Source organism: Artemia franciscana, chromosome 10 (genome assembly GCF_032884065.1).
Source record: "Artemia franciscana chromosome 10, ASM3288406v1, whole genome shotgun sequence".
In the NCBI taxonomy this organism is placed as follows: domain Eukaryota; kingdom Metazoa; phylum Arthropoda; class Branchiopoda; order Anostraca; family Artemiidae; genus Artemia; species Artemia franciscana.
Genome location: NC_088872.1, coordinates 8,654,392 through 8,667,126, shown reverse-complemented (window position 1 = coordinate 8,667,126; position 12,735 = coordinate 8,654,392). Strand labels below are relative to the sequence as shown.

The 12,735-nt window shown below is 34.6% G+C and overlaps 3 protein-coding genes across 12 annotated transcripts in view; 1 reads left to right on the top strand and 2 right to left on the bottom strand.

Moving 5' to 3' along the window:
* Window positions 1–3,059, bottom strand: part of LOC136031741 (protein transport protein Sec24A-like) — a 48,954-nt gene extending 45,895 nt beyond the window's left edge. The window contains exon 1 of the mRNA XM_065711459.1: window positions 2,921–3,059. The gene's annotated coding sequence lies outside the window, so the exon portion shown is untranslated. The remainder of the gene's footprint in view (window positions 1–2,920) is intronic.
* Window positions 3,060–3,646: 587 nt separating this feature from the next.
* LOC136032369 (uncharacterized) lies at window positions 3,647–4,679 on the top strand. Its single transcript, XM_065712692.1, has one exon. The coding sequence runs from the start codon at window positions 3,663–3,665 to the stop codon at window positions 4,677–4,679; it is 1,017 nt and encodes a 338-aa protein (XP_065568764.1). The 5' UTR covers window positions 3,647–3,662.
* Window positions 4,680–8,163: 3,484 nt separating this feature from the next.
* LOC136031740 (RNA-binding protein 4.1-like) overlaps window positions 8,164–12,735 on the bottom strand; it is a 52,705-nt gene continuing 48,133 nt past the window's right edge. For 6 of the 10 annotated variants that reach the window (XM_065711447.1, XM_065711452.1, XM_065711453.1 and 3 more), the window contains 2 exons: window positions 12,185–12,290; window positions 8,164–10,901 (listed from right to left, as the gene is read on the bottom strand). The gene's annotated coding sequence lies outside the window, so the exon portion shown is untranslated. The remainder of the gene's footprint in view (window positions 10,902–12,184; window positions 12,291–12,735) is intronic. The other 4 variants (XM_065711454.1, XM_065711456.1, XM_065711451.1 and 1 more) reach the window with 3 other exon arrangements.

The window sequence follows — 12,735 nt, the reverse complement described above, 5'->3', positions numbered from 1 at the left end:
GGAACATATCTATTAAGGCCAAAAATAGTGCTTACTCATCTACCACCTGATGAAAACGGTGGTGAACTTCAAGACAGTTTAGTTTCTTATCTTAGAGAAATTCAGTTTGGTCCAGAGGCAATCTTGGTTTGGCAGACAGAAACAATAATACAGTATGCCATGGCACACAAAAAGGCTAAAAGTCTTGTTGGCTAGAGTGTCAGAGGATACTGGCACAGTCAGGGAACAGCCATCTGAAGAGTCAGATTATGAGTGCTTAATGCTGGTAGAAAAACCAGTTGAGCTTCTACTTAACACACAGTCATGTTCTGCTGGAGAGAAGAAAAGGACAGTAAATATTTCACAGTTCATATAATTGACTTACCAATAAAGTGAACATACCTCTCAATGCCTTTTTTATGTTCTTTACAAATATAATAATTGCTTCTATTGCAAATTTAAGCACTTTTTTTTACCAAATCTAACCTAACTAACCCAACTATAAATAATTTTGGCACTGAGAAGATGTAGTATTATTTTGTTGAAAACAGAGCTGAGGAAATGTAGTATTATTTTGTCAAAAACAACCAAGAACTCATACAAAGATAAAAAAGGCATTGAGTGGTATTTTCACTTTATTGGTAAGTCAATTATATGAACTGCAAAATATTTACCAATATGGCTTATCCTAGAAAAAAAGAAAACTGGTGTGTGTGGTCAGAAAGTCAACCAGAAAAGTTTGGCACAAATCAGAAAAAAAGTGAACCAGTGCTGAACTTGAGGATTACAACTTGCAAGGCTCAAGTTCTTCTGACTCAGGCACAGAAGTACCAGAAAGACATGCCAAATCGACTGTTGGATCCTGGGTTATAGTGAGCTTCAAGGAACCCTTTGATGTTTGGAAGAACAAAAGCCAGAAGCTTTACATTAGGAGAGTATGGAAAAGTCAAAGTCAAATTTGTAAGAAAGACCAACTTGCCTTACTTTGCATACCAGGCACAGGAGGACAAGGTCATGTTAAAAAGTCTGACAGAATAAAATTTCTCCAGCCTCTAGAGTTGACTCATAGAGGAGCTCTGAAGCTCCAAGATATTGAAATTCTGTCAATTAACTAGCTCAGGGCCACAGATAATTTATGTGATTCATTGCATTTAACTGATTTTTTTCAAGTTGTTTTGGAAGAAACTAGTAGTCTAATAGTAACAGAATCCTCTTGTAAATGAAAATAAATCTTTTTTAAAACATATTTAGTGTCTCTTGATAATTTAAACAGCAAAAACAAGGTTTAATGATTTGATTCAAGTTATATAAAAAAATAGGGTACATGTTTACATTTGTTCCAAGTACTCTAAAGTGCATATTACTGCATATGGCAAGATTCTGATGATCACATAATGTTTCTTTGTCATTATTAAAGAAGAACATCCATTTTTTGCTTTCTAAAATCCCTCTTCAACAAGACTAAAAATGCATGGAAAGGGCTTGCTCACAGGTAACACTACCTATCCATGTCGCCTGGCCTACTCTTGAACCCACTTCTACTTGGCCAACCTGACATACATTACCTATAGAGCAAAGTGTATTAGTCCATGAGCCCTGCAGACAGCAGGGCAAGGTCTGTATTCTATATCCATTTAATAAACTCTGTTTGTTTTTTTTTGTTTTTTTTATCACTCTTTGTTGAATAAATATAGAATAAAGATCTTACCCCACTGCCTGCAGGGCTCATGGACTATTATGCTTTGCTCTTTAGGTCATGTTACCTGTAAACAAGCCCACTTTATACATTTTTAGTTTGCCTCATGGAGGAGGGGGGTCAACCAGAAATGAATGTGCTTCTCTAATAATGAAAAGAAAACAATATATGATCATCAGAATCTTGCTATAATGACAAGAAAACAATACATGATCATCAGAATCTTGCTATATGTAATAATACACACTTGTTTTCCTCTCATTGAGATGTATCTAATGGCATATGTTTCAATGTTCTATAATAAACAGTTGATGAGAAATTAACAAAAAAGTGCTCCTTCTATGATGGTTTTATGAAACTAGGGTAAAATTCTAGTTAATTGACTTCTTGCCATCTTGGAAAGGGTTTAGGTTAGGAAAATGAAACTTTTAGGGATGGGTCCACAGGCTAAAGTATGTCCCAGGAAGGTGTTTTAAAGTACCCACCTCTACTCCTCCTTCCTCTAGAGGGTCCTGAAATTTGCCTGCATGACATGTCTATACCTATTGAAATTTTGACAAAACAACATTTTACCTCAATTTTCAGTTACTAGTTGTTTTTTCTCTGCCTTTAGTTCTGAAAATGCAATTCCTGGTATTTGAGCCATATTAATGTTTTTTTTCACAATTTAGGAAATGTATTTGCATATCTTTAAGACCTTATTAAATGGATTTGAGCAAAGTTATGAAGCTGAAAACAATTTTGTTGTACTTCAATTAAGCAGAAGATCTATTTTGCAAGGTTTCATTTTTATAACACCCATATTTTTAAAGGTTGTCAAAGGTCAGGGCTCTAGGAGTGGAGGTAGTTGCTTCAAAATACCTTCCTGGTACATACTTTAGTCTGTAGAGTCATCCCTGAAAGTTTCATTCTCCTAACCTAAACCCTTTCTGAGATAGCAAGAAGTCAATTAACTAGAATTTTACCAGACATAGGCCTATCACATATACAACCTTCTAACCCTTAGCAATAAGAAAAGGGTAGAGATTGTAGCATAACAACACCTTCCTAGGTATATTTTAGCCCCTGAATTCAATCTTGTGGTTTCATTTGCTTTTTTCAACTACTTTTTATGATACCAAGAAGTCCCTAAAAGAAAAATTTTCCAAAACTAAATCAACTCTTCAAATATTTTGAAAGTTGTTTGTTTAGCTTAGCCTATATGAGCGTGACCATTTCATAGATGGTCCATTATCAGGTACTTACCTTGCATCAGAAAATAAGAATACTTTGCTTTATTTTAGATAATTTTCATTTGTAACAGTAGACCTAAAATTGTCTTTTATATGAAGTATTGGCTCAAACTAGCCTATTAGTTATGTCTTCTTTTCTTATAGACGCTTATTCCAACTCATCAAAGGTCTCATACACACTTTAACTCAGACAGATACGGTTTCGCAAAAGACGAATGTACTCTGAAAAATATAAGCAACTTTAAGTGTTATAAATTATACATGCTATTTGCATGCAAATACATATAGTATCTTTATAAGTGAGAAATAATTTACGCACTTATGTACTTATTTTTTCTCGAAAACGGTTCCATATTTTTTGGGTAAAATTAGTATTCTGGCCTAAACTACAATCCAGATATGTCAGGAGTTTGAGAAAATTCGTTAAGAGCCTTGATTTTGGAAAAAAAACATATATATGAATGACGTCGTTTTTAAAAACACCAGTATTGCAATGACGTTCTTTCACTTATGAGGAAAAATTGAAAATTTTTATGGATGGATAAGTTTTCATTAAATTGCTTAAAGGGCAAAAACGAGTAATTGCAAAAAATATTTGTATATATTTTCACAGGGGATTACAACATTTAAAAACCTTAAAAAAGAAAATCAAGAGTTTGAAGCTTAGTAGATAATCGGTGTCATAAGGACAGCTAAATCAAATGGCATTGGCAAATTGTCTGAAGTATTACAAATGCTTTCCCTTCATTCCAAAAATGAAGAATTTTGATTTTGTGAAGACCTTCTCAGCATTACTCTTGTGTTTAAGAGCTGTGAGCTCGATTTCTGCTACAAGTTATATACATGAGACCGATATTACTAGAATTAAAAATCTTCTCATCAGTTATATCCCTTGCAAAGATCTTAGTACACTTTATGGAGTATCTTCAGCTCTTCAGAAGTTGGATCTTTCACCAGAAGCTTACCTAGAGCAATCCTGCAATTTATTGAAATATGAAGCACTGAATAATGTTAAAACAGAAGATATTTTTTATATTGCCAAATCTGCTGCTGTTCTACCAAAATGTGGGGTTGTAGCTGACAATCGAATTCAAGAGGTCCTCATATCATCACTAAACCACGCAAGTTCCATGGCTGATCTATATTATATTGTTGAATCATTGGCAGCATTTAATCTATCTACACCCGTTGAAAAAATTCGCCCAATCCTGGATAGGATTCTGAAACAAGATGATTCGGCTCAAAGTCTGGGCTACGCTTTTCATATTGCTTCCAATTTCCCTGGAAATATTGAACAATATTATGACCGTATAGAAGATGTCGTAGTTCAAGCAGACACGGTTGACAACAAGTATGTTCAGTTTGAAGGAGGACTATCAGTTACAACTCTGGTACTCAATGGTATTTTTGAAATCTCCACGAAGCTGGGCAGAAAGCCAGATTTGAATGCTGAGCAAGTGGTTGGCTTTGGAGAGTACCTGGTTAGTCGAAAGACGGTGCGACAAGCCAAAAGTATCGCCAATCTCCTAACATCATTGGAGTACCTTACCACAAATCAGTATTTTATCCCTTTGGTTTTATCAGTATCTTCGCAACCAGTCATATCTTCTGAAAATCGCAACCTCTTAGTCCGTGTTTGCGATTTACTTGGCAATGAAATTCACTGGCCAGTGACAGCTATCTCTGAAACAACTTTGAAACTAACTGTAGACTTGTCAGCTCCAATAAAAGGGCTATCACCAACAACATCGACCGATAATTCTGCAGTGTAGAAACCCACAGACATATCTCCGTCAAGTGATAACTTGAAGTTATTACCTTCTGCAGAGAGAGCAATGTCCTTCTTCACTTCCACTTTATCATCAGTAGATACGATACTATTTGCTTTGACTTTCGACACCTGAATTTCATTGCCAAGTAAATCGCAAACACGGACTAAGAGGTTGCGATTTTCAGAAGATATGACTGGTTGCGAAGATACTGATAAAACCAAAGGGATAAAATACTGATTTGTGGTAAGGTACTCCAATGATGTTAGGAGATTGGCGATACTTTTGGCTTGTCGCACCGTCTTTCGACTAACCAGGTACTCTCCAAAGCCAACCACTTGCTCAGCATTCAAATCTGGCTTTCTGCCCAGCTTCGTGGAGATTTCATTATTCCCTACAATGAAATCATAGCCTAGTTAACAAAACGGCTTAGCACCGAAATCTGATTAACGGATAATTCTTGTAGGTTTTGATGGTTCTAGTGGATTTTTGTTAAATAAACCTTTTCCAAGCTAAGTTGCTTATTGTGGGCATCCTTCACAGTGAACTACAATATTTATACGCATGAATACACAACAAGTTGAACGCAATAGGATTGGGATTGAGAACTCTTGTACAAGACGTCAAATCTTGCTGATTAATGAGAGTCACCCACTATAAAAAACAAACCTGTAATGACCAATAATAGGCCTAGGATTACGCTAGGTCTCCCTTCAACTGCCGGCCCAATGTGTGATATTTGTATTAACAGGATTTAATATACCAGCCTACCTACAAAATAAAACAAGAAAATAATGCAAGATGAATTTGAAAGAAATCCAGTTCTTTTTATTAAAGTATTCCAAACGACCCTAGCCCATGATAATAATGAAATTCAAAACTCTTTTTTAGCCCCCCCCCCCCACATAAATATTTGCTTTCTCATGAAATAGTTCATACAAATCCAAATATGAGGCGAATACCTTTTTGGAACTGTCGTGGATGGAAGAGTAGGCAAGCTGCACCCGAATTCGTTTTTATTTGAATCGGTTACGGATATGCTTGGATTTTGTGAAACATTTTTAGATGAGAATTCGGCAAATAAAATTAATATTTGCGATTTCTAATTTTTTCTTGTAAGCAGAACTCGAAATTAGCAAGGTGGTTTAGCAATACTACTTGAAAATTATATCCCGGCACGGATGAAAGAAGAATTCCTATATCAGAATACTAAGATGATTTTTGAAAGCTTTATGATAAATTTTTAATTGCTGTAATTTATCGTCCTCCCTCATCTAGGGTGGCAAACTTTATTGACAAATTTGAAAATACGTTAAGTGTGATATCATCTTCAAATGCCATTTTTATCCTTAGGGACTTTAATATGGACTTAATGGGATGCCTCCCATCAAGCCAGCAAGGAATTGACCAATATGTCCTTCAGTTCTTAGAATTTAACCCTTTTCATGGTATGAACCCTATATTTTTTATTCCGACATAAATAACAAATTCTTCTTTTTCTCTGATTGATAACATTTTTGCACCTCATCCATGTGAGGCTGCATTCGTGGTTACGGAAGATACGTATGACCATTGAATTCTAATGTCTGATTATAGAGCATAAAAGATAGCCAATAAAAAAATCCTATGAAGAGGAGAAATTTCTCACAAGTAAATACAAATGAACTGAAACGTAATCTTAACAGTGTAGATAGTTACTAATGAGAATGATCAAAATACATCCTTAGATGTACTTAACTGAATTCTGAATGAAAAAGTGGACCTTCATTGCCCATTTAAAAGTACATACCGGAAAAGAACCTCGCCCAAACAACCTGATTCACCTTGGACTACATGAAAATTAGTCAAGAAAAAACTGAAAACAATACTAAGACACCCCACCCAGAAGTAACCATAAATGAAAATGGTGTTGAATCGAAGGGGAAGGATCTTGTTGTAGATTATTTTCTTCATATTAGTATTACTGTTGAACTGGAAACCCCTGAATCTCCATTTTATTCACATAAAAAATATCTAACGTCATCTGAAAATTCTAGCATGTTTCTGGCCTCTTTTACTTTCGGTAAATTCTGAAAAGTAATTACAAATCTAAAAAGCGGCCATAAGCAAAATAATAAGATAGATATAGGCAACAATCGTCCAATGGCTATTCTTTCTCCAATATACAAGGTTCTAGAAAAAAATTATTCACAAAAGAACTGTTTTGTATTTCGATTAAGAAATTTATTTAATAAAAGTCAGTCTGGATTCAGGTCGGGTCGTTCCACAGAACAAGCTACTGCTGCACTAATTTTAGAGATTAATGATTCACTAAACTATAATAAGCATGTGTCTGCTCTTTTCTTTGATATAAAAAAGGTATTTTTTACGCGGAACCATGAAATTTTGATGGACGTATGAAAACAAAGAAAGGGAATAAAAAATGAAAAGAGAAAAAACAAATACGTGAAAAACGAGGATTTTATCAGCCAGTAGCTAAATATGAAAAACAAGCAAATATTTCGACTAGGACCTCCGCCAAGTCGTCCTCAGTGCTAAAAAAAGAAACAAAGAAGAAAACAACAGAAAAATCTAACCTTTATAAGTGAACTACACGAGAGGAAGAAAGACACTGACTCAAACAACAAAAACCAAGTTTAAATCAATGAAAGAGAAGTTACCAATTAGATTGAATAAGTATCCTTTGCCTTGCAACATTTTTCGCCTGTCTACAATTTTTGTTTTCAATAAATATGCGAACAGGTTGTCTTAAATTAGACTGGGCGAAAGTATTCATAGTCTTTTAATATTAAATTATTATAAATTGGGCTTAAGGAAATATCTCCCGTGTCTCTATTTATAGCCAAATTTCTATTTATATGTTGTTGTTTTTTTATCTCAATTGCCTCTTTAAAAGATTGCGGTAGACCATTTACGGTAGATATTAAAGTTGCCTCTTCAAAAAGAACTAAATGGTCAGGATTTTCGTATATATGCTGGGCCAGAGCTGAATCAAAGTTGTCATTTTTATTTTCCATCGAAATATTTGCTTGTTTTTCTTATTTAGCTACTGGCTGATAAAATCCTCGCTTTTTCACCTATTTGTTTGTTCTTTTCATTTTCTATTCCCTTTCTTTGTTTTCATACATCATGCATAGCCAGTATGGTCTCAGAACGTATATAATTTTGATGGAGGAAACTAATAACACAGGTAGTAGATGTAAAGGCCTAGATCTAATAAAATCTTACCTGCATTGATGAAATTGGAGTCTCCCAGGGATCAGAATTTCGTTCAAGTGTCTTTGGGGAGGGTGGCTGATCTCTATCCAATCATTTAAGTCTTTTAAAAAGGACAATATAATGTTCACTTTCCAGTGAAATGAGCCCCCTCCAAAGCATCTACCATGAAAAGTGTCATGATCAGATAAAAATGCATTGAAGTACTATCACTCTTTACTTAGGCAGCACCGTTTCACTACCAAAATATCACTATCTTGACTACTAAACATAAACCGAGAAATTATTTATTAAAACAAAAAAGTTCAGCAAATAAAATGGAAAAAGAATTTAGAAAAAATACATTCTTTGTTTTTTCTTATGTTAACATCAGCGTCCAGTGGAATTTATCAGCCAGTAGCTAAATATGAAAAACAAGCAAATATTTCGATAAGGACCTCCGCCAAGTTGTCCTCAGTGCTCAAAAAGAAACAAAGAAGAAAACAACAGCAAAATCTAACCTTTTATAAGTGAACTAAACGGGAGGAAGAAAGACACTAACTCAAACAACAAAAACCAAGTTTCACTTTCCAGTGGAATGAACCCCCTCCAAAGCATTTACAGTTTACGAGTGTCTACATAAAGTCGCTAAATGAAGTGGACCTGCCCCACCAACAATTTTTATATTAACATCGGTTCCTTGCTTTAAACTCGTAAGTTTAAACATTATGCAAAAGAAAATCAACAATCTCGCAGCATAGAGTCCAAAGAAATGGTTGGGGAATGTACAGACAAATCAAATCAACAGTGACTTCTGTTTCTAAAGCAAGTATTGCACAACCATTCTGAGTCGAATCTTTAGTCTTTTTGATGCTGGGCTCCTCAGGAGTCGTTAAGTACGAATAGGCAAAGCAAGTTACGAAACATGAACCCTGTCTGATTTCGAAGTTGAATGAAATTAAGCTCATGTGAAACAGAGCTACAAATTACTAAATTAAAATCGACGACATAGAAGAAGCATACATGGAGAAAGTTTGACACAGGCTCTCTTGCATTACCTCATTGATTAGTGCAGGAGATATCCCTGTCAAATATCTCATTTGATGACGCTGTGGTTTCATGGATATCAATTAGCAGTACAGCTGGCAGCCCTTCCAGCAAATTAAAACCTGTTCGTGTTATCGACTGCATAGGTATAGAATCTCAAACTATCAGTACTCCTTTTCAACAGACCTCCAATATTCATACAGACTGGTCATTTCTATAACATTGGTTCGTCATTTGAGACGAAGTCCTGCAATGTAGCTTGCTCCAAAATGTTCTTTTATTATTTGATTCTGTATAAGTGGTTGGCCTATAGTTATTGGACCCTGGCTGTTATGTTGTTTCGTAGGCCCATTTCTGTGCATTACAGAAGTTGCTCTTTTTGAGTAGTGAAAAAATTGAGAATTCTCTCTTTTGTCAAGGTCGCCCTCCCCCCATGTGTCGGTTCCGCAATACGTACTGTCAGGTCATTGTTTCGTTTTAAAAAGTTGCCCATGAACCTTTCCCCTGGTATCCCATCTTTTGAAAATTTATGAGACAAACCCTTTTCTTTCGCTACCTGTCCCAAAGTGCTTCGTAATTGCTGCTCAATGAGAAGCTTCAACAGCTCACAAAGCATGCTCGGTTTTCGACTCAAGCAGCCGAGCAAACCTTATAATGGTTCAGACACCTGCTTCAACTGCCACCACATCTGCTCGCAAAGCCGATCTACGACTTTGGATAGGAGGCATACGTCACTCTCTAAACCGAGCAGCGCCCGGCAGGAGCCAGAAGTCAAGTAAGAGCTACAAAATGTGCGTAGTACTTTGTAATATGCACACTAGCTTAAAATTTGTTTTCTCTGGCAAATTCTGATGACTACAGATACAATACTAGTGAGACCCTCCATAGACAAAACAACCTATTCGTGACCCTTTTCAACTAACTATGGATAGAATATGTCTTCCATCTGTTTGAGAAACATCCTGATTTGTTATGGAAAACCTTTACACCTATTGGAACCATTTCAAGGACATTTTGTCTATCTTTTCACCCTTGTACACTACCAGTGGGGGAGAATCGCCTTTGAGATTGACACATGCCAACACCTTTGGCCCATCCTTTTCGTTCACAAAACTTTTAAACGAGTTTTTCAGTTCCTCTCTGTGCTAAAAAAAAAAGGCAAAGATGGATCGTACCTAATCATTGTCTCGTCGCAATTAAACCATAAGGCGGGATTTCTAAAGGCATCGTCAGTAAGGCTTTGAGTATTAAATCGTTAGTATTTTATTTTTTTAGTCTGTTTTGCCAATGTCGCCATGCCCCCCATATACCGGTTCCGTCTTGCAAACAGCCAGGTTGGAATAGCATTTTATAAACATGCAACATAAAGCTTTTCCATGGTTTTCATGGGCAGATTAGAAAATTTATCAGACAAACCGTGTCTTTGCTACCTTGCCCAAGGTGCTCTTTTCCTCATCGCAATACCTTTAACGCTTGGGCCCCTTTTTTGAATTATGGGAAGAAGCATACTTCGTATCATTCCAAGATTCGTAATTACAATTCTTAGCCAAGTAAGAGCTGGAATTCACAAAAAAAAAAAAAAAATAAATAAAAAAAAAAGAAAAAAAGAAAAAAACGCGTTAATCTTCACTTTCACATACATAAAATAGTCTCAAAGTCCACTTTATTGACCCCTCCCGGCCTTAATCCAAGTTATACCAGAACGACAATTTCACAAAATGACTAAAATGGTGTTTACTTTTAACAGATCAGGTCATTCTTTGAAAGTAATCACTCAAATTATGTTTAACTGTAAGTCAGCACAACAATCTGCTGATTTCTAGCAAGGTCAGCTATAGATCAGAACAGGATCAACTATAAATCAGCACAGCAATCAGCTGATTTCTACCAATGTCTTATACATTTCTTATGAGCTATATGATTATTCGCTGCTTTAATCTAGGCTCCTTTTCGCAGGTCTTAACATGTGAATGGCCAAGGATCCTGAAACAAAACACAAGAATTAGAACTAATATAGAGCAACAAAGACTAGAGTTGAAAAATAGGTTAATATCAGTGTTCAATTGTTCTTTCAATACAATTAAGAAGACCGTCATGAAGCAAGTCATCATACAACCAGACGTATGTGTGTATAAGAGAGTAAGAGAGAGGTAGGAAGAGTGAGAGAATATATATATATATATATATATATATATATATATATATATAATATATATATATATATATATATATATCTTTATATATATATATATAACATATATATATATATATATCTTTATATATATATATATAATATATATATATAAATATTATTTTTTATTGTTATATGTGCTGCACAATAGTAAACAAAAAACACGGAGTAACACAGAAAAACGAATACAAATCGAAATGGAAAACATTTGAAGATTAGCAAGTAAAAAATAGCAAGGAGTAAAAACATCAAAAGTGGAAGACAGAGAAGACAAAAGAAAAAAAATACCTAAAAAAAAACACGATGAACTTGAGAACCTGAAAGAACTTAATTAGGCGATGATAAGGGGAAATACGGACGGAAGCAGTGGCGGTTCTGAGCCTCTCTTGCAACCGGGGCAGAATATTGAATAGTCCCTCCTCAGTCTCCCGCATGATCTTCAGACAAAGTTTTAACAGAATATTCATCTGCAAACAATTTTGTTTTTCTATTTATTAGATAATATAATTATTTTAATTATTTAACTATTTCGAATATTTTAATCTATTGCTTAATAATTTATCAATTACTTTCATTAAGTAACCGCGCAATCTGCTTTATTTTTTTATGTTCAAATTTATGTTTCAAATATATTATTTATTTGAAACTTTCCGCCCTTGACATTCATGCCTTGGGCAGGTGACCCTCTGTCCCACTCCTAAAACAGCCTCTGGACATAATCTGTGTTTGAGTTTTCTGAACAGTAATTCAAGTTAAACTGTAATATCATGAACAAGGAATTTTCTGATAAGAACCTGTTTATTTTATCCAAGTCAAAAGAAAAACATTTAAAAAATCTAATATAATTGATCCAAATTCTTTGTAAAGTGAGAAGGCAAGATTTTCACAGATTTTCTTATCCCTAGTCAGAAACAAGATTCTCTAAAAACTTCATAGTCTACTTTCTAAACGAATTTCTCATTAAAATACTCTAACAAAAAACTGTAGCTTATAAAATTATAGAAATGCCCCTTTATATCAGGGTACAAAAATATAAATTCAGAGATATATCGAAACAAACAAAAATAAATCATACCTTTTAACTATGGAGCATGCATCCAATTTTTTCACATTGACGTCCTAAAGAAAATAAATACTTCTATTTTCTTCTGGTTGATTATTCAAACATCAAAAAAAAAAATCTGTAAGAAAAACGTCACATAGTACCAAAGCCATAGAAAAGACATACAAAAATATACACAATATTTAAATCAGGCAACGGAGATTTTCTGAATCAAATGATTTCATATCTGCGGGGTTGTATCATCACGATAAAATTGACAAGAAAAGGTGGAAGTTGGACTTCCAAATTACTTAATATATTTCTAGCTCATCACTTCTTTATGAGAATTGCTGTATTTTGGATTTAACAGCTAAATACTCTGTTATATTATCAAGAAGTACTAATTGTATGTCTTTTTCGTTAAAAAATGTATTCTCGATTTTTTCTAATATTTAACCCAAATAAGTCTGGAACTTTTCACCTCAGCTTAGAATAGAAATACAGCAAATAGTAAACCAGGGTTAACCTTAGTTGCGAAGCAGAAATATTAATGACGTTTGATAATTTCCGTCGACAGATGCAGA